We start from the raw sequence: 20,201 nt of genomic DNA, 5'->3' as shown, positions 1-20,201 counted from the left end.
AAAAAAAAAAAAAAAAAAAGGTATAACTCACTCTGCTACTTTAGGTATAAACAATTTCTACGCAAGCCCGGGCCTCGGTCCTCTCCTCGTGAACTTGTATGTTTTTTCCCCAGAAGAAGGGGTGCCAAGGGAGGGGACAGTTCCTAGTTGAGGCTTGACCTCCTCTTACCCAGCACCCGCTAACGGGCCATCAAGTCAGTGTCTGGTTTTGTCTTTGTTGACAAAATAAACATGGTTCTTAAAACAGGAGAGATTTAAAAGCTGATAAGAATTGGGATAGGAAAGGGTAGTGTGCGCTTGATTTTAGGGGGGCACATTTGACATTACAACATTTCACTTTTCATTTCAGGGAAAAGAAGCCGCGACAGCACAGTGGGGACCATGAGAACCTGATGAACGTGGTGAGCCCGCGTGTGTCGTCCGCCTGTCTGCCTGTCCACCTGTCCGCGTGTCCGTGCGTGCTCCAGAACATCAGCTACTTATCTCAGTGTGCTCCCACGTGCCCACAGCCGAGTAGAACCCACGGGGAGAGCTAAGCCTAAGTTAAACCGTGGCCCCCTCCACCACACACCCTCTTTCTGTAGGTTTGTGGCCGCCATGGCTGGAGGCCTGTGCAGTTTCCCCGCGTTCACTGGGAGAGCTTCTGAAATGGATGCAGTAGTGCTGCTGCCGGAATGATCCTTAGATGGCTCCCACCTACTGCAGGGATGGGAGTTTTTTGCCTCTATTAATTTGCTAGAGCTATCATAACAAAGGACCACAAACTGGGTGGCTTAAATAACAAGTTTGTTTCTCAGTTCTGGAGGCCAGAAGTCCAAAAATTAAGGTGTTGGCAGGATTGGTTGCTTCTGAGGGCAGTCTGTTCTAGGCCTCTCCTGGCTTCTGGTGGTTTGCAGCCATACCTTGGGTGTGACTTGGTTTGTAGAGGCATCACCCCAATCTCTGCCTTCATCTTCCTATGGCGACCTCCCTCTGTGTTTCACATCACCTCCCATCTGTGCATAGCTGGCTGTGTCCAAGTTTCCCCATTTTATAAAGACACCAGGCATATTGGACTAGGGCCCACCCGACTCTAGCATGGCCTCATGTTAACTGGCTTCATCTGCAATGACCCTGTTTCCAAATGTTTGTTCCAAATGCACCTGTTTCCAAATTCTCAGGTGCTGCGGGTTAGGACTTGGACATGAATTTTGGAGAGACACAGTTCATGAACTGTCATAACAACAGGTCATGAAGCTGGAGGGAGCCTGGGACCCACAGCACCCTCAGTATAGCCTGGCCTTGCTGGTGTTTTCCCAGCCCTCAGTATCTTACAGGTCCTGATGATCCTGAGGCCCCCGGGCATCCACCCTGGCGAGGAACAGCCTGAGAGTGTCCAGGTCCTTCCTTGTCCTCTCTGACCCAGGCCCCTGCTTTTGAACAGCCGCTGTGGAGGGGCCCATCCTCACATTAGCAAGGCAGAGTTCAAAGTCTGCCCTGAGTCCCATGGCAGTGCCACAACAAAAGGTGCTTCTTGTTCAGGACATCATTTCTCAAGGTCAAGCAAAAACTCGTTGTGGGGAGAGGGGTGCAAACAAGGAAGCATGGATGAGCCAAGGTCTGGTGTAAAACCCATAGCCAGCAGACATTTGCAGAGATGACCAGGGGCCATCTCCAGTCTAGGCTTCCTGACCTGCCAATTCTTGGGACTCCTCTGGCTCAAGCAGGCAGGAAGTTGTCAGGACTCCCGGTTCCTCCTAGGACCCCCAGGATTTTCCTTCCCTCCCTTCTGCATGCACACACCCACCTCACCCTTTGCCGCTTTCCTGGGCCCTCATCACCACTCCTCCCTTTACTGTTTTTCTCGCCCTGTTCCCATCTCTGGTTGTCCACATTGTCCCCACTTCTCATCTGTTCCCAGCGCCTCTGCTCTGCCTGGTGATCGCTGCTGCGGTGGCCTCAGCAGGGAGGGTGGGAGGGATGGAGGGAACGCCCCACTGTCACTTCTCCCCATGCAGACTCCAGGCCCCTGCCTTTCCTCACTCCACCATTCTCCTGGTGCCAGTTGGGAGGTGAGGAGGGGCTGAGGAAGGGCTCGCACCGCTATTCCTCACTTCCTTCTAGAGCAGGGCTTCTTCCGCGGTGTGGCCTGGACCGCTGCCAGCAGCAGCAGCACCTGGGAGCTCCTTAGAAATGCGAATTCTCCTGGGGGTGGGGCTCAGTGAAAGGCTAAGAAGCACCCCAGGCAATCCTGTTGCATGCTCAAGTGTGAGAGTCCCTGGCCTAGAGCTTGGGTTCCTGCTGTCCTACTCAGGGTCAGCAGCAGCCCGGGTGAGATAGGAAGAGAGTGGCAGGTGAATAAAAGGAAAAAGCTGACTTCCATCCCTATGCCTTCTTCCTCATCCACCATATAATTCATTATTGCCCCAAGCCATAGCCTCATTTATATGTGAATGTCTGTGAGACAGCGCGAGCACACACAGGAACACATGCTTACCCGGGCACCGGCACCCATGTACACACGCTGGCCCACCCAGCTCTCTTTAAGAGCTTTTCAGCTCCTAGATCTTACACAACTTGCAGATGCTTCATCTCATAGAAGTAAAGATTAGGAATAGTAGTTAGAGTCTAGATTATGGTAACTTCAGCTGTGATCAATTATGCTGTTATGGGCCCACCTGGGAACCTTCCTCCCCCACACCAATGCCTGCCCATTTATAACAACATTTCTGGGATATTAGCACCTGCACTGCAAACTCCTGGCAACGTAACACAGTGACCCATCTCACTGGGGGCTCATCAGACGTGAATGCAGTGCATTGGATTGAAACAGCTGACTCCCAATACACTTTTGTATCATGGCACGGCATGAACTATCTGCTGTCTATTATTAGCTTCCAATCAAGAGTCAGAGAATGTGTGAGGCCAACTAGCAAAGGTTCGTGTGCTGTTTACATCACAACTTTCCTTGTAGAATCCTGGAGCACGAGGATGGAACATGCAGGCTATGAAAAGGACAGGGAGCAAATCACATTTGCAGTGATTCAGGCTGCAACCTGAGACAAGTTGGGTATTTAAAGAAATACATGAACACCAACTTGCTTTCTGACTACTCTTAGCTATAGCTGAGCCTGGCATATTGTTCTGGGTAACATCTACACATTCTATCCCTGCAGAAAACCAACTGTTGATGCCATTCTTCCCTCCAAATGTCCTAAGTTTATTTGTGAGAATAAGAAAGATTTGCAGAGCTGGGCACAGTGGCTTACGCCTGTAATCCCAGCACTTTGGGAGGCTGGGGTGGGCACATCACTTGAGTCCAGGAGTTCGAGACCAGCCTGAGCAACACAGCAAGATCTCATCTCTTAAAATTTGTTTCAAATTAACCAGATGTAGTGGCGCATACCTGTAGTCCCACCTATTCCAGAGGCTGAGGCAGGAGGATCTCTTGGGCCCATGAGTTTGAGGCTTCAGTGAGCTATAGTCATGCTACTGCACTCCAGCCTGGGCAACAAGCTGAGACCTCATCAGAAAAAAAAAAAAAAGTTTGCAGAGCTAATTTTCAGCTTATTATTGTTTCTGTGAACCTAGCAGCCAGAGGCTTGGCTGGTTCTAAAATGGTTTCAGAAATCAATAGCGTTATCTATCTCTAACAAGATCATGTCTGTTCCCTTCATATGACAAAGGGTGATGCCTTTCCCCGTTTCTCATGGCATGGCACACCCTTACCAGTAATAATGATTTACAGCACCTGTGTTGGAAGCATGAGGCTGCTGTGGTCTTTTTTGACCAGTCCCCTTCCTGCCTTGAGCTAAGGGAACTGATATCTCACAACCTGTCTGTAGCCCTGTGTAGGTCATCCGGCAGGAAGCTCTGCACATGGCTTTGGAAGATTCCCAGTGCCCCTAAGATGCTGGGACAACACTGTCTAATAGACCTTTCTACAGTGCTGGAAGTGTTCTGTATCTTCTATTTGATACGGTATCTACTGGCCACATGTGGCTATTGAGTGCTTGAAATGTGACTAGTCAACAAGGAACTCAGTTTATTTTATTTTACTTAATTTAAATCTAAAAACAATAGCTCCCCTCAATCTGTAGTTTTGATTTCTGCAGTTTCAGTTACGCACAGTCAACCACAATCCAAAATTAGGCGAGAACCATACAAGATATTCTGAGACAGAGAGAGACAGAGCACATTCACATAACTTTCATTGTAATATATTCTAGTTATTCTGTTTTATCAGTGGTTATTGTTTAATCTCATAGTTATTGTTTTATTATCAGTGGTTATGGTTAAATTACTGTACTTATAAATTAAACATCATCATAGATATAACGTATATGGATAGGAAAAGACATAGACTGTGTAGAGTTCAGTACTACCCATGGTTTTAGGCATCCACTGGAGGTTTTGAAATGTATCCTCTGTGGATAAGGGGGGACTAATGTAGGAGATTCTGTTTTCTGTTTCTGCTGTTTTAATTTTTTGAAAAAGCCATGGATCTTCTCCTCTGCTCTGCCGTCCAGATTTTTAGCAATGTGATGCATTTGTGTTTTGTTTTGTTTTGTTTTTTCAGCCTTCAGACAAGGAGATGTTCAGCCGTTCAGTTACTAGCTTGGCAACAGACGCTCCTGCCAGCAGTGAGCAGAATGGAGCGCTCACCAATGGGGACAGTAAGTTCTTCAAAAATACCAGCTTTCCACAGAGGCCTCACCACCTTTAGAAGTCTTAGGTCTCAAAATATGTCGCTGAAACAGTAGGAAATGTGTTATTGCTCACTTTTAGTATTACTAGCAGTTTTAGCAAAACACTACTTTGGATGAATATGACTACTTATTAATCCACTTCTGTGTGCCAGGCATTGTTCTAAGACTGGTACATGTACTAATTCATTTATTCTTTTAGAATATTTTAGTAAATTTACATGTACTAATTCATTTACCCCACGAGATTACTGTTAATAATATCACTACTCTGTAAGATAGTTATTATTACTATTCACAATTTAAAGGTGACAAATCTGGGCACATTGCTGCTGTAACAATATAACCACAAACCTCATAAATAACAATTTAAACCTTAAAATAACGAATAACAAACCTTAAAATAACGAAATTTATTGACTTGCAATTCTGAGGTCAGAAGTCTGAAATGGGTCTCACTGGACTAAAATCAGGGCATCCATAGGCCTGTGGTCCTTCCTGAAGCCTCAAGGAGAATCCATTGGCCTCTCTCTCATTCTTCACATCGCTCTCTGACCCTTCCACCTCCCTATTCACTTATAGGGATCCCTGTGATTACACTGGGCCCACCTGGATAATCCAGGCTTCCCTCTCATCCCAGTCATCTAATTAACAGCCTTAATTCCACCTGTAACCCTAATCCCTCCATACCCTCCACAAAACCTAACACATTCACAGGTTCCAGGAATTAGGAGGCAGACATTTTTCAGGGTCGTTCTGCCTTCCACAGAGATGTTGCTAATTTGCCTGATATCTTAGAGCCAGCAGGCTAAGGATCTGTAATTGGAACCAGGCAGTCTGAGCCCTGGGCACACAGTCAGCCACTCTGCATGACCTGCACATCATGCATTGTATGCTCTTGCTGATGGAAGGAGCAGTTAGGTTTCCTTCCTGCTTTGGAGTTTACACCATGCTTTCACCTGAGGTAGGAGGGCGTCCTGTTACCCCTGTTTACTGATAAGGAAACTGGGGGGTAATCGGGACACCAGTGCCTGTTCTCTGTCCACATGATATAGACAACTGGAACCAGAGAGCAAAAGTTCACCCCCTCCGTGATGATCAGGGATTTAGAACACACAGGGGTGTTGGTAAGTTCAGAAGGATTGGGGGATCCATTGTCATTTTTTCACATACCCCTTGGAGACACTATTTCTAACTCCCCCAGAGTGAGACACTAATGGAATAACTTGCTTACTTTGTGTCCACATCCTAAGGACAAGGCTTTCTGTTTCGTTGAACGATGTGTCTGTAGCACCCTGCACCATCCCTGGCGCATGGCAGGCACTCACAACATGGTTGACAAAGGGACGGCTGAACAGCTTCACACAATAGCATCTCTGTGGCTGGCCAAGAATTTCACATTTGGTTTTTTCTAATTTGAGGTAGGAATGTTGGTGGCGGTGAGATGGAAGCAAGGTATGAGGTGCCAGTCCCTTTGTGCTAATGGCTGAAGGGTGCATGTTTGCCCTGTGGTTTCTATTATATCTGCCAAACAAAAGTGACCTGTGTGAAAGGGGGTGGCTACCAATAATTCCCTCCACACAGGCAGGGGCCAGTGGGGCTGGGGAGTGTGGTTACTGCACATGCTGCCTTTCTGGTGTCCAGCTTCCCAGAGTTCGGCTGCATCAAACTGGTCATCTTCTGGTCACATCGGACAATCTGCCTACAAGAGTCTCATTGGAGTGACATTAAGGGAAGTAATTGTGAACTATACTTATAGCCAAGATAACTTATTAAATCTTGTATTGGGAAAGATATAATGATCAGCTTTATTTTAAACTGTGTTTGAAGTAGGGTACCAACTGACAGAGCAACTATAATTCGTGCCTGAGACTTAAATAAAAAGCACGCATCTTGATTTAACCTAACTTTATATGACCTGATTCTCGGTAATGATTATTGAAAGAGTTGCCTTTCTCCACTTTTAATGTGTCTGCTGCTTTAGTTCTTTCAGAGGACAGTACTCTGACCTGCATGCAGCATTACGAGGAAGTCCAGACATCGGCTTCGGATCTGCTAGATTCCCAGGACAGCACAGGGAAGCCAAAATGTCATCAGAGTCGGGAGCTGCCCAGAATCCCTCCCGAGAGTGCAGTGGACACCATGCTCACAGTGAGAAGTGCGGACGCGGACCAGGGCCTGGGGATGGAAGGGCCCTATGAAGTGCTCAAAGACAGCTCCTCCCAAGAAAACATGGTGGAGGACTGCTTGTACGAAACTGTGAAAGAGATCAAGGAGGTGGCTGCAGCTGCACACCTGGAGAAAGGCCACATTGGCAAGGCAAAATCTACTTCCACCTCGAAAGAGCTCCCAGGGCCCCAGACTGAAGGCAAAGCTGAGTTTGCCGAATATGCCTCGGTGGACAGAAACAAAAAATGTCGCCAAAGTGTTAATGTAGAGAGTATCCTTGGAAATTCATGTGATCTAGGAGAGGAGGCCCCACCACCTGTCCCTGTTAAACTTCTGGACGAGAATGAAAACCTTCAGGAGAAGGAAGGGGGAGAGGCGGAAGAGAGTGCTACAGACAGGACCAGTGAAACTAACAAGGTGGGCGCTGGCGTTTTGTTTTGCCTTTGTGGGTTCCTGTCCTGGTTAGGAATCTAGCTGGCCCTGGAGCTGTTCTGGGAAATATCTGCAAACACTTTCCAGTTTGTGGAATGATAAGAGCTGTGCTCATGTAAGCTGTGTTTGGCTTTTTCCCCCTCCAAGTAATAAAATACGAAAAACTTACAGTTATCAAATATTTCTCTCAGCATCTTACTTGGATGTTTTCACATTGTTTCCATCATGTCTAATTAGGGCCAAATCTTGTTTGCTTCATTTTGAAGTCCAGGAATTAAATAGAGAAACTGGACTCTTTGCCCACACATTTTACCTATTCTGCTTGTTGGCTGCCTCAGCAGCATGGTGACCTTTACCCTTCCAGGATCCCCAAAAATCAGCATGCATAGCAACAGGCACCATGGGAACGAACTCACAGGTGCCCCTGGTTATATCTGATTGTACAAACCTTCATCTAAATCAACAGATCTTATTTTGTGACCATTTCTAAACTATAACCTATACTTCCTCAATTTAGATATTCAACAAAGCTCTAAAATGCATCAGCAATCCACAGCCTTCTGTATATGTCTGATAACTTGATATCTGAGCCACAGTGAAGTTCACATCCCTAGTTGTCAAAATCTCTTTGGGATTTAACTAGGTCCATCTGCTTCAGGCAACTAATAACTAATTTCTGTTTTCCACACAGAAAAAGAGCACGGTTCTCTCTTCTATTCAGATTTTAGTAGGAAGGACAAGTAGCAGGTTAGCCAGTCACTAGTAGTCTTGAAAACCTTCTGTAGTTCATGGCCAGAGGCGAACCCTCACTCTGTCCAAATTAGACCAAGAAAGTCATTCTTTGTGCTGTTCTCTGGATGCATTTCAACTTTTCGTATTATCCATGAAATCAGCTGTTGACAGCACCAATAGAAGGGTTTATGAACATGTTCATAAAATGCAAAAATGCAGTCCAATTTTTTGCCCTTCATAGAATCAAAGACCATAAACCTGATGTAAAGTTCATACTGCCTAAACCAGATAAAGCTTTTTGCTTACAAGCATTAGAAAGATAGGAGGATGAGTTGTCTAACCATCGCTAGTAAACGGTTCTCCAGATTTCACATTAAAAACTGGAAATACTCATCTGGAAATGAAATTATCCTTCCACAATATAGTAAAAATGAGTAATCCATCATCTTTGTGTAAACAACCCTGATTTTAAGTGAATTGAGAATTTGAAGTATTTAATATTCATTTATTTAACAAAAGATCTTAATGAGCACTGCTGTGTGCACAGTCTTCTATGTGCTGGAAACAAAACGTACATGAACAAAATCCCTGCCCTGTGGAACTTACACATTAGTGGGAAGAGACAGACATAAAGTTTAAAGTTTGTAAGAGAAAAAAAGAGAACTGAACAAGGGGGACTGAGAAAACATGTGGGGAGTACAGTTTTGGATAGAGTGGTCAGGGTCTGCCCAGCTATGAAGGTGACATTTGAGGTAAAGGAGCCAAGGGAATGAAGTTTGTGCTTTTGTGGAAAGAGCACATGAAGCAGAGGGGATGCCCAGTGTGAGGCTCCTGAGGTTAGAGCTTGCAGCTGGCTTTTTAAGGGAAGAGGAGGGGACTGCTGTGGCTGGAGAGGGAAGAACAAGGATAGCAGTGAGGAGAAAGAGAACCAGAGCTCGATCCTGGATGGCCTTGGCTTATAGTCTGAACACTAATAATGTCACTAGAGTCCCAAGCAGCAGAATGGTACAACCTAGCCTATGTTTTCAAAGGATCCCTCTGACTCCAGTTTTGAAATAGACTATAAAGGGTAGAAGTGAGGAGACCAATTGGGTGGCGACTCTAATAAACCAGATTAGAAATGGCAGTGGCCTGGATCAGGGCAGAGGCAGCAGAGGTGATGAGAAAAGCTAAGCCAGAGCCAAGAGATTTGCTGATGGATCCTAAGTGTAGTCAGATAAAGAAGAGACAGTGATGAGTACGACGCTGGGCCCAACACACAGGGAAGATGGAATCGCCGTTAACTGAAATGAAGAGGATACAGGCAGAGCAGGTTGAGGGGGAGATCCAGCATTCAGGACTGGATATGTTTAGCTTGAGATACTTATTGGACTTCCAAGTAGAGCTTATCAGATGGTAGCTGGATTGATAAGCCAGGTAAAGAGGAAAGGCTGGGGCTGGATTTGCTGATGTGGGAGTCATCCACAGAATGTGGTTTTAAAAGTCATGAAATTGGATGAGGTCACAGGATAGGTGAGTGTAAATAGAGGCTGGCAGAGCTCCAAGAATAGAGATCTGGAAAAGGAACCAGCAGAAGAGACCAAAGTAGGAAACAAAAACAGGAAAGCTGTGGAGTCCTGGAAGCCAGTGAAGAACATGTCCAGGGAGGAAGGAGTGGCGGGCTTCTCTGCCGAGTGCAGCGAGTGGGTCAGGGAAGATGAGTCTCATTGGTGCCCCTGACAAGAGCAGTCTCTGTGGAATGGTAGAGGCAGAAACGTGACTGAAATGGATTAGAAAGAGAATAGGAGGAGAAGAATGGTTTGGTTGACTTTTTAGACAACTCTTTAAAAGATTTTGCTATAAAAAAGTGAGACAGGCTGGGCACAGTGACTCATGCCTGTAATCATAACACTTTGGGAGGCTGAGGTGGGTGGATCACTTGAAACCAGGTGTTTTGAGACCAGCCTGGGCAATGTAGCAGAACCCCGTCTCTACAGAAAATACAAAAATTAACTGGTCATGGTGGTGTGCACCCGTAGTCCCAGCTACTTGGGAGGCTGTGGTGGGAGAATGGCTTGAGCCTGGGAGGTCAAGGCTGCAGTGAGCCAAGATCACGCCACTGCATCCCAACCTGGATGACAGAGTGAGACACGGTCAAAAAAAAAAAAAAAAAAATGGAAGTGAGATAATGAGTAGGTAGAATTTCAGAGGACTGGGTTTGTTTTGTTTTTAGAATGAGAGAAACAACAGCACGTTTGCATGTGGCTGGGAATGATCCTACACTGGGAGAATTCCTGGCTCTGTACTCACACATAGGTATGTGGGGACAGAGTCTAGTGTGTAGGAAAGAGGGGATCGCCTGAAGGCAGAACATGGAGAACCCATTTGACAGGGAAGAAAGAAAATAGATTAATGCAGAGGCTGAGGGTAGGGGTAAGTTGTGCAGAGGCTGAGGGTAGGGGTAAGTTGTGCAGAGGCTGAGGGTAGGGGTAAGTTGTGCAGAGGCTAAGGGTAGGGGTAAGAGTTCATACAAATTTCTTCTGATTCCTTCAGTTTTCTTAGCCAACTAGGAAGCAAGATCATCTGCTCAGAGTGAAGATAGGTGAGGAGGTGTTGGAAGTCTGGGGAGAAGAGGAGAAGCTGCAAAGTAGACTGTGAGTTGAGCAGAGACTGGGTGTATTGCGGAAGCATCAGATGATACGGAGCTGCTTTAAGGACTCACTAGAGGGTTGAGTTCACATATGATTGGCAGTTGACTACGGAGCTTAAGCCTAGTAAAGCAGTACAGGACACCAAGGAGAAGGACAGACGTTGAAAGCATGAATGGGTCCCAATGGTGTTGAAGGAGCATTGGAACTGGGTTACAGAAGGAGTGAGCTTTGACCACGAGCACTGGTCTGAAAGGGGTTGCAAGGAGCTGGGCTGGTGGAGAGGCTGTGGTTTAGAAAGGCCCGGGTGCAACCATGAGGGTGCTGAGGTCAGGGGTGGACATGGAGAGGGGACACAGAGCACAAGATCAGTGGGAGCAGGGGAAGTCAAGGAACTGAAAGACGGGATTTAGGATACACATTTGTTGAGGTCACCAAAAATTAAGACAAGGGATGTGTTAGAGAATCAGTAAACCAAGAGCCAAAATCATTGAGAAATCAGGCAGGGGGCAAAACACAAAATGTGAGTCATTTTCTCCATTAGCTTTGAAGTTTCCAAATGACTTAAGGATCTTTCTGATAATGCCAGCAAACTGTAGAATATAAAATTCAGGCATTTGATAAAGAAACACCATGTTTTTAAGTATTAATCCTCCATGGATGACCAATCCTTCAGTGACAATTAGGAATTCAAACAGTAGTCTAAATAATTCTTTTGGCTTCTTTGTACCTACAGATCCAAATACAAAATTAGAGGAAATTTCTCTAAGGATAATACTACTAGATACCCCTGAACATCGTACATGTAATAGATTGCATAAGTGTTTGTTTCTCTTCCTATAATTTCTTCCTGGTTCCATAAAAATCATTTGAAAACATTTCTAGACAGATATGAGGAAACATGTGCAAAAGAAAGGTTAGATTGTTAACATCAAACTACTTTCCTTGGCTTGTGTTTGTTCTGACAGAGATTTAGCTCATTGTCATACAAGTCTCGGGAAGAAGACCCCACTCTCACGGAAGAAGAGGTAAGTTTGTTTGTTTTTAAAAAGAGAAAACTCATGTATTAAAGAATAGAGCTTCTCCCCTTGAATACATGCACTGTAATGTTACCTTTGAAAGAGCTGAAATATTCTCCTGTGCCTATGTTTGAGATCAGGACTTGGGATGTTGGTTTTATAATGGCTCAGAGAGACTGACGGGCAGACCAGACAAGAAGGATGACAGGACAAGCAGTCAGCACAGGAAAAGAAACTGAGCAGGAAAGCAGGGTCAGGAAAAATAGAGAGGGCAGGGGAGAAGAGTAGAAGAAAAACATTCCAGCATGGGAGCAGTCAGGAAGACCACATCAGAAGGAAATGAATCATGGGTTGGAAAATTCAGGAAATTAGAACAGGTGGATGTAGGGAATTTGCTCCCTCCTGGGAGACAGAAAGAGGAGGTCTCCGTGTGGAAATTTGGATGCTGAGAGCAGATTAACTTCAGTAAGTACAGTTCCAGGCTGGAGCGAGGGTCAGACATAGCAGCCAACAAGAGCAGATCGCATATTCCTAAGCACCAGGGTGCAAAATTCACGGGTTAGATTTTCAATGAAAGATTAAAATTGTTAAAGCCAGTATTATATATATATATATATACACATATGAAATATATATATGTGTATACACACACACACATACACACACACACACATATATATATAATGTCGAGCTATGCTCAGAGAGCTAAGCACCTTTTAATCTAACTGCATATAACTTCTATCTGGAATTCCTAACAGAGTAAATTGTGTACACGTACAAGAGCAAAGTACATATGCAGGTACATCACTTCTTCTAGGACTCTGAGTAAAACATTAGAATATGGAGATAGACTCCCACATTGAATGTTTAAGGAGCAGAAGTGCTTTCCCTAGGTGATATTGCCCACCCTCTTCCATGTTTCTACCTCCAGAATGGACCAGCCATCTGTCTCTCTGGTTGCACAGACCAAAACCTAGGGGTCATCTTGATACTTCCTTTTCCTCGCTGTCCTCCTACACAGTCAATTGCCAAGACCCATCAGTTGCACCTCCAAACTGTTTTCTTTGTGTACCCACCTTCCTCAAGCCCACTGCGGCCACCCCTCCCTGGGCCAGAGCAGTCCCCTCCTGCTGGTCCCTGGCAGCTCCTTGGCCTCCCTCCACTCTGTTTTCTACTCTGCAGCCAAAGTGATCCCATTTGGGACAAGAAGATAAAATATATAGGAGTTCTGGAAACTACAGGCTATGTAAAATTGTAAATTGCTTCTTATCTTACAATTGAAACAGGACCTAGTTAAACTGATGAATTTTTAACATGACATAACTATGACTCACAGACATTCATTTTAGGACAAAGAGGAAAAATAAATATAAAAGGATTTTTTTGTATTTATGTAATTTAATGTTAAACAGTCCAGACTGAAGCTGAGATCTGAGCTTTAAGTTCTGTTATCCCAATTTAACAGAATGTTGTGGAAATGATTGATTAGAAAAAGAAGAGAAATGGGGAAAAGGAAGACAGTAACTTATGAGAATATAGCAACAATTTACAGACTGAGGAATAACGAAAGTTTTAAAGAGAAAAATTGAGAAGCTAAATAGCAAGGGGGCTAGAAGAGAAACCTGTATACAAAATAAAAATAATAGTCATAATAGTCATAGAAAACAGTAAAATGGAATATTAGAAGACTCAAGAAGCTTTTATAAAAGTTGAAATGCACAGTGAGACCCTCCTCACACTAGGTTCATTCCCAGAGTCAATATTAAATTGCAAGTTAATGAATGAGGACAAAGGCCAAGAAGACCAAGTACTCTTACAAAGAGTGAGGGCCATTAATGGCAGGGACCATGGGGAAGAAAGCTGAGGAGAGAAGCAAACGGTGGTGAGGGGCTGACTCTCACTGTTCCAGTCTAAGTCAGGGTACGTTTGTCCTCCTCGATGTTACCAGGTGATGAATAAACTGGTATGCCTCTCCCCTCACCACTGTCATCCATTGTTTACCCTTTTATAATCTGCCCATATGTAATTTTTGGGTTAGACCACCATTTAGATAATACATTCTGTGTTTGCACTTCAGTATAAACAGCAGTGAATATTTTTTATTCTCCCTAAATTCAAAGAAATTATAATTATTCTATTTTGAGAGCAGTTTTTTCATTAAAACCTCTAAGGTGAGAATGTTAATAATTTCATATTCATTAGGATAGTCAGATCAACATGGCAGGAGTTTTCCAAAGACCGTTTTTCTGAACTGTAAACCCTTGGGATTGTCAAGTCCTCACCAAACGGAACCAGCCACCAGCCTGTAATGAAAAGTTCTCATGCAAATGACCAGTTAGCATGTGGCAGGCCTGTCTTAAGAAGCTTTTGAGGCCACCTGGAAACCTCACCCACAATATGTGAGAAAAGTGAAAGCAGGAAAATGTCCCTCAGCCCTTGGGAAGCCAGGCATCTGTGAGGAAGCATGTTCATGTATTTCCTGGGTATTTGAATGAATCAAATCACTGTGATAAAAATAAACACAGGTAGTGAAGGGTATTTTTACTTATTTCCAGCCATGATTTTTCACAATAAAATAATACTCCCCAAAAGTCTCCTAATCAGTACATTTAATCTTCACAATGAATGAAATCCCTGTTGATAGCGGAGGTGATACAGGATTTATTAGTGAGACTGTGAGGACTGGGAGGGTGTGCTTGGAGAGTCACTGGCTCTTCCCATAGGAAATAGTATCCCATAAGTTGTTATTTCTGACTTGGCTGGATGCAAGCGAGAATGAGTTTTCCCACTGAATAAAACTAGACCTGGTCTGTCAATGTCTGTTTAACCAGTAATACACAACTAAGTCAAAAAATAATGGACAGGAATGCCCTTTCAGATATATGTGTACCACCAATGAGAATCCAGCAATGGGTGTTGGAGACCACTGTGATGCACGAAGCATGGAGTAGTCTAATTCAGTGGTTCTCACACTTTGCTGGCCATAAGAATCAGCACCGATTGCTGGGCCCCAGCCCTGAGATTGTGATTTGGTGGTTCTGGGGTGAGGCCTGAGAACTTGCCTTTCTGACAAATTCCCAGATCCTGCTGCTGCTGGTTTACAGCCCACACTTTGAGAATCACTAGTCTACTATGTGTTTTCTGTCCTTTTTTGTAAAGCAGTGGAGCCCTTTTTCAGGCAAAATATCATTCTGATATAGAAATGAAATAAAACACAATGCTGTGGTCAGGTTTCCGGGAGCTTTGGGAGCTTTCCACCCCACCTCTCCTCAAATTCCTCCGCAGACCCAAGAGAACTGGGTTTTCATGGAATTAAGGGAATATGACTGATCTCGTTAACACAGTTGAAGATAATGTGTGTAATTATTCTCTAGTAATGTGCTCCATAATTAGTACAGATAAGAAAGAACAAATCTTTAAGGAGCACACACACACACAGAAGCCCAGGAGTGCTCAGTATGTAGCTTGTCACTAAAAAGAGGGAGGGGGAAGTCACAGCTGGAAGTTTATTCAACTCTTCCTTTGTTTCCTAGATCTCTGCTATGTACTCATCAGTGAATAAACCTGGACAGTTAGTGAATAAATCAGGACAGTCGCTTACAGTGCCAGAGTCCACCTACACCTCCATTCAAGAGGACCCACAGAGGTCACCCTCCTCCTGTAATGATCTCTATGCTACTGTTAAAGACTTCGAAAAAACTCCAAACAGCACACTTCCACCAGCAGGGAAGCCCGGCGAGGAGCCAGAGCCTGATTATGAAGCGATACAGACTCTCAACAGAGAAGAAGAAAAGGCCACCCTGGGGACCAATAGCCACCGCGGTCTCGTCCCAAAGGAGAACGACTACGAGAGCATTAGTGACTTGCAGCAAGGCAGAGATATTACCAGGCTCTAGCAACCCAGAGGACAACCCTGGGTAGCCTGTGATCAGTATCTGGGGACGTTTCTTCCATGGAAGAGAAGAAATGACACAAATCTATACTTCATATGCTGCTTCAGTCACCTGAAGATGATTGGAGAGGCCCTGACTGTTCTCCCAGTTGTTCAGTTTCTGAGACAGAGAGGTACGGACTAGGCTGCACCTGAGCGTGCCCCTGCCTGCCAGATGGACAGGCACATCTCCCTCCCGCACCCTCACCGCCCACAAAAGATCCCAGCTGTCAGTGGTCTCATCTCATTAGTGAGGAAAGCCAAGCTGTATGGAAAAACTGCACTCACCAAGGACCGCAACGCCCCCAGCCTGAAGTACTGCCATTCAGAAGGGCCAGGTTTTCTTCCCCTCTTTCCTTTTCTCTGTCTGCTATTGACTTTAAGGCTTCTTCCCCCTTGAAATGGCCAGATTCCTGTGGTTCATTCCAAGGAAATTTTCACACAAAGCTTGGCCTTTGCTTTCAATGTAGGTGTTTTAGGATGGCGACAAACCATGGCTGCTGCTTTCTGCCCAGGTCGCCAGTCCTCCCCAGAGAGCTGCGCGTCGGCACCTGGGGATCTGGACCCTGCAGCTGAAGGGACGGGGGAGGGACGTCCCTGGAGTCTCTTCCATCTTTGTTCCTCCTTATTTTGGCACTCTGTATCAGCAGCCTCTCCCCAAAGTACTTGAAGTCAGTTTTAGATGCTTTATTTTATTTTTCTAGTCAAAAACGTGTTTCCCCCAGTGTTTGAAAACTCGTCTGAGCCTTTTCAGTATTTTCCATGAGTATTGTGGTACTTCTATACTTGTTTAAGCCCAGAACTCATTCCTTCAAAACAGAGAGCCTTAATCTTTATGTTGGGACACAGACCACATATTTGGATGGCAGCCATGCGTCCATCTCCAAAGGGCTGTGCACATGAATGTGTATTTCCCATGGTCTCCACTGCCCACACCAATAGTGTGGCATCTCATAAGTTAACTGCTACCCTAAGGTAATCTAAGATTAAAATACAAACATTTATTTTTGTTATGTAAGTTTATAAGATGTTTTATGTTCAATGCCTAATTTCTCAAAAGTGCCAGAAAAAAATGTATATTAACTGTTTTGATTTTATGTACAATGATTTATACTCTCCTTTGGAAAAGATACCATAAAGCACATAAGCTAGATCATTACTAGGAGCTGTTATCTTTTTCCTAATCAAGTGTTTAGAACACTGATGGTTTTAAAGACTCACCTTTTAAATGGTACTTGGAGCTCCTGATCCAAATTACCTAGACCCTAGAGAAATAAATGGAAAATACATAAATAATTAATCATTTTCATTGGTTTACAGTGGGCAATATTGAAATATTTGAAAGGGTAAAATGGAAAGAAGAACAAAATATGATGAGAGGTGGCTGTGAATTACAAACCTCATAAAAGTGTCCTAATTCAAGTTTAATTACATTTTTTCAGAAAACAGTGATGAATTCTGTAGTCCAGTGCTTGCCAATGCAAATTGCCTATTGGAATCTTCTTCCTATATTTTACAAACATCAGTGGCTGAAATAGCTCAGATTAAGAGCTCAGCCTGGTTTGATTTTAATCATCTCTTTAGATCTTATAAGGCCGGCATTAGGAAACTTGTTCACTTTTCATTTTCAAAGGAGCCTAGTTGAAGTGCTATTATGAGCGTGAGCTATGGAAAGACAGCTTTTCCTATACTCATAAAGAAAAAAAAATGAGGAAATTATTTCATCCTATTGTGACATCTGTGACTTTTTGGATTTAATAATCTTGCTGTTTTTCTTCTTTATGGGCAAAGAATGTAATTGGGAGGATGAAGTGTGTTAAAAATTGTAGAGACCAGCTCACTGGAACGTTTTTCCATCCCTGTATTCATGGTTTGACTTTGTGACTGCTCTACATTGCATTTCTGACATTGCGAAGTGAGCTATGTTCGTTGTTGTGATTATTTTGCAATCAGCCTGGTCTCTCCCATGAAGATGTCATGTGCATAAACACAATCATCATTGATTAGAAGATCATAGCAGAATACCCTTGGATTAGAGAGAAGTTTGTACCTTGCATTTTTCTGAATTCCAGTCTCTCATAAGCACTGCTTTGCCTGGTGATTTTCACTGCTTTGTGTTAATGACTTTGACTCAGCAGCCTCTCACATGATGGGGTTCTTTAGTACATGGTAACAGCCATGTCATCTTACACACCTAGCATTGTGCATGCTGTAGTGACATCCTTTATAGGCACCTTACAGCTCAAAACTTTCGTTTCATTTCATGCCTTACTTATCAAAAAGGCAGGGAAGTAGGTATGATATCTAAATTTAAAAAAATAAAAATAATAAAAAAACCTTTTATAGAAAGCTCATAAATAATCACGTAATTTTGCAATTTCATTACCAAAATATCCCCCAGAAGTTTTCAAATATTAGTTCTGCAATGTGGCCATGAAATATGCACTGAAATATACCTTTTAATTTGAGAACCAGTGGTTAAAATAAGCTGTGATATAAAGTATTTTCAGTGTACTTTTAAAGGAAGTGTAAGGCCCTCCAGCATAAATGCTAAAAGAATAGACGGTAGCACAGGCCATGAGGGCTGGAGGAGAGAAGCAGAGTGAACCTTAGAAAGACAGCTCAGCTCTTTGGAGCACTGGATATTTTACTGAAGTGTATGTACTGAGGCACCATCACTGTTTTGACTGTATAGTATAGTTTTTCATAAATTTCATCACATTTACTTTGTTCAGAATCTGGGCTTGAATCTTTGAGTTCAGCAAAAGCCTATGGCTTCTTTTAAAAAGTTTCATCTTGAGCTAATGCTACAGTTTAAATAAAATATATGAAAGGTAGTTATCAAAACAATTTGTATATTTAAAATTCTATTTTGACATCCATTTTTTACATCAATTATAGCAGGTTATGTGAAATTTAAAAATAAATTTTAGGACTTTTTTTTATCTTGTAAGTAAGAATTATAAATCTATCTCAGTTAAAAGGATCTTTGTTTTTATTCAGATATTTTGAAAGTTTAGAAGCATTTTGTATGCTACTTTTGGTATTTCTTAAGTATAGTCAGCAGGAAAGGATAACCTGTTTTATGCAAAATTTTTTTAATTTGTCAAATGTTTTTAGTATGTCTACTTTCTGAAATAGTCTCAATATCCTATCTGTATCCTAGGCAGATAACTACACAAGAGCAAAATGCTGTATAGAAAAGAAAATATTTGAGGAAATCTTAAATTCTATAAGAAAGTAATTCTTGCAAGAATGTTAGCTACATATTTTTTTTTTCTGTCCTGAATAAATTACATCATTAGGTCTGTTGAAGCTTTTGAAGCTACCACTATTCTTTGTGGGAAAAAGGCTAATTACTGATTTATCTGCCCTCAAAATCCCAGAGTTAATTCTAATTGAGTACTAAATTAACAGTAAGTAGTTAACACAGAGAACTAAAATTTAACCACATTATGTCACTATATATATTTCTCATGATTTTTGCTAATTAGAGCATTTACTTAACCAGTAATAAACACACACACACACACACACACACATACACATACATATACGTGTGTGTGTATATACTTCGCTCTGACACAACTCTGGTGCTTAATTAGGATATGTTCTATTACGTATTTTGAATGTTTATCCTGCTAGTGTGATGAACTTTTGTTGGAAAAGCAGAATTAGAGGGAACAGTTTTTCAATCAGTTTCATTTGGTAATTACAGGAAAACCTTGAGTTGTCTAATTTAATTTTTCCAATTAATATATTTAGACTTTAAATTGCATCCATAATTCTCTTGGCTGAAAAACAGTGATATTTTAAGACAGTTCTGTTATACATGTGACTTACTTCTGACTCAGCCTGAGAGGAGGAAATGTAAAGAGATAAAAGATTTGGCCTAAAGCAGCAAGCGACTAGTAACCTTGAGCCAGGATGAAGCTAAGGCAACGTGACTCCCAAGTAGCAGGAGCAGAGGTTGGTCACCCGTGGCATTCTGTTTCGTTCCCTTTTAAAATTATGAGGCTTTATAGGCAGTGTAAAACATCAGCAGGCAGCGATGTGATAGGATGTGCAAAAAAGCTGGTCTGATACCGTGGCTATAATTACAGAGCTTTAGTTCAATTAGGATTTTGTAAATAAGCAAATGACATTTTCTTCCAGTGCTCCTTATAATGGTTAATATGAGTCCATGCAATCTTGTGATGCCATTCTCCTGAAGGTGTTGATTTCTGGTACCCAGCCAGCTTAGCTTTGGCTGCTGGAAGCACAGTAGGTACTGATGGTTACTTCCTGGAAATCTTGACAGGCTTATTGTACTGTGTAATGGGGAAAAGTTGAAGTATAATGTTTGGTGTTAATAAGTGACTGATGTGAAAATAGAAACATGTGTCTATAATATCAAATATGGCTTTATTTGCAGTAATATCTAAATTCCTTATTCTACAGTAATATTTTCTTGCCTTGTGTTGTATCTTTTCTTAAATACATTTTTCCTGACAGTGGCTTTAGGCAAGTTGAACACACTTTGACTGAAAGTGTTCAACTTAAAGAGATCAGTCCAGAAACCATGATAAATTAGAATCTTGATCTGGAATTACCAAATTAAAATTTA

General features: G+C 42.8%; 1 protein-coding gene across 4 annotated transcripts in view; it reads left to right on the top strand.

Moving 5' to 3' along the window:
* Window positions 1–19,969, top strand: part of PAG1 (phosphoprotein membrane anchor with glycosphingolipid microdomains 1) — a 141,692-nt gene extending 121,723 nt beyond the window's left edge. For all 4 annotated transcript variants that reach the window (XM_017858960.1, XM_017858958.1, XM_017858959.1 and 1 more), the window contains 5 exons: window positions 350–401; window positions 4,559–4,655; window positions 6,670–7,271; window positions 11,614–11,673; window positions 15,198–19,969. In XM_017858960.1, coding sequence (XP_017714449.1) covers window positions 350–401; window positions 4,559–4,655; window positions 6,670–7,271; window positions 11,614–11,673; window positions 15,198–15,560 — 1,174 coding nt within the window. In that variant the 3' untranslated portion in view covers window positions 15,561–19,969. The remainder of the gene's footprint in view (window positions 1–349; window positions 402–4,558; window positions 4,656–6,669; window positions 7,272–11,613; window positions 11,674–15,197) is intronic.
* Window positions 19,970–20,201: the final 232 nt, after the last annotated feature.

Source organism: Rhinopithecus bieti, unplaced genomic scaffold (genome assembly GCF_001698545.2).
Source record: "Rhinopithecus bieti isolate Rb0 unplaced genomic scaffold, ASM169854v2 scaffold_48197, whole genome shotgun sequence".
Taxonomy (NCBI): domain Eukaryota; kingdom Metazoa; phylum Chordata; class Mammalia; order Primates; family Cercopithecidae; genus Rhinopithecus; species Rhinopithecus bieti.
This window is presented reverse-complemented; position numbering and strand designations above follow the sequence as displayed.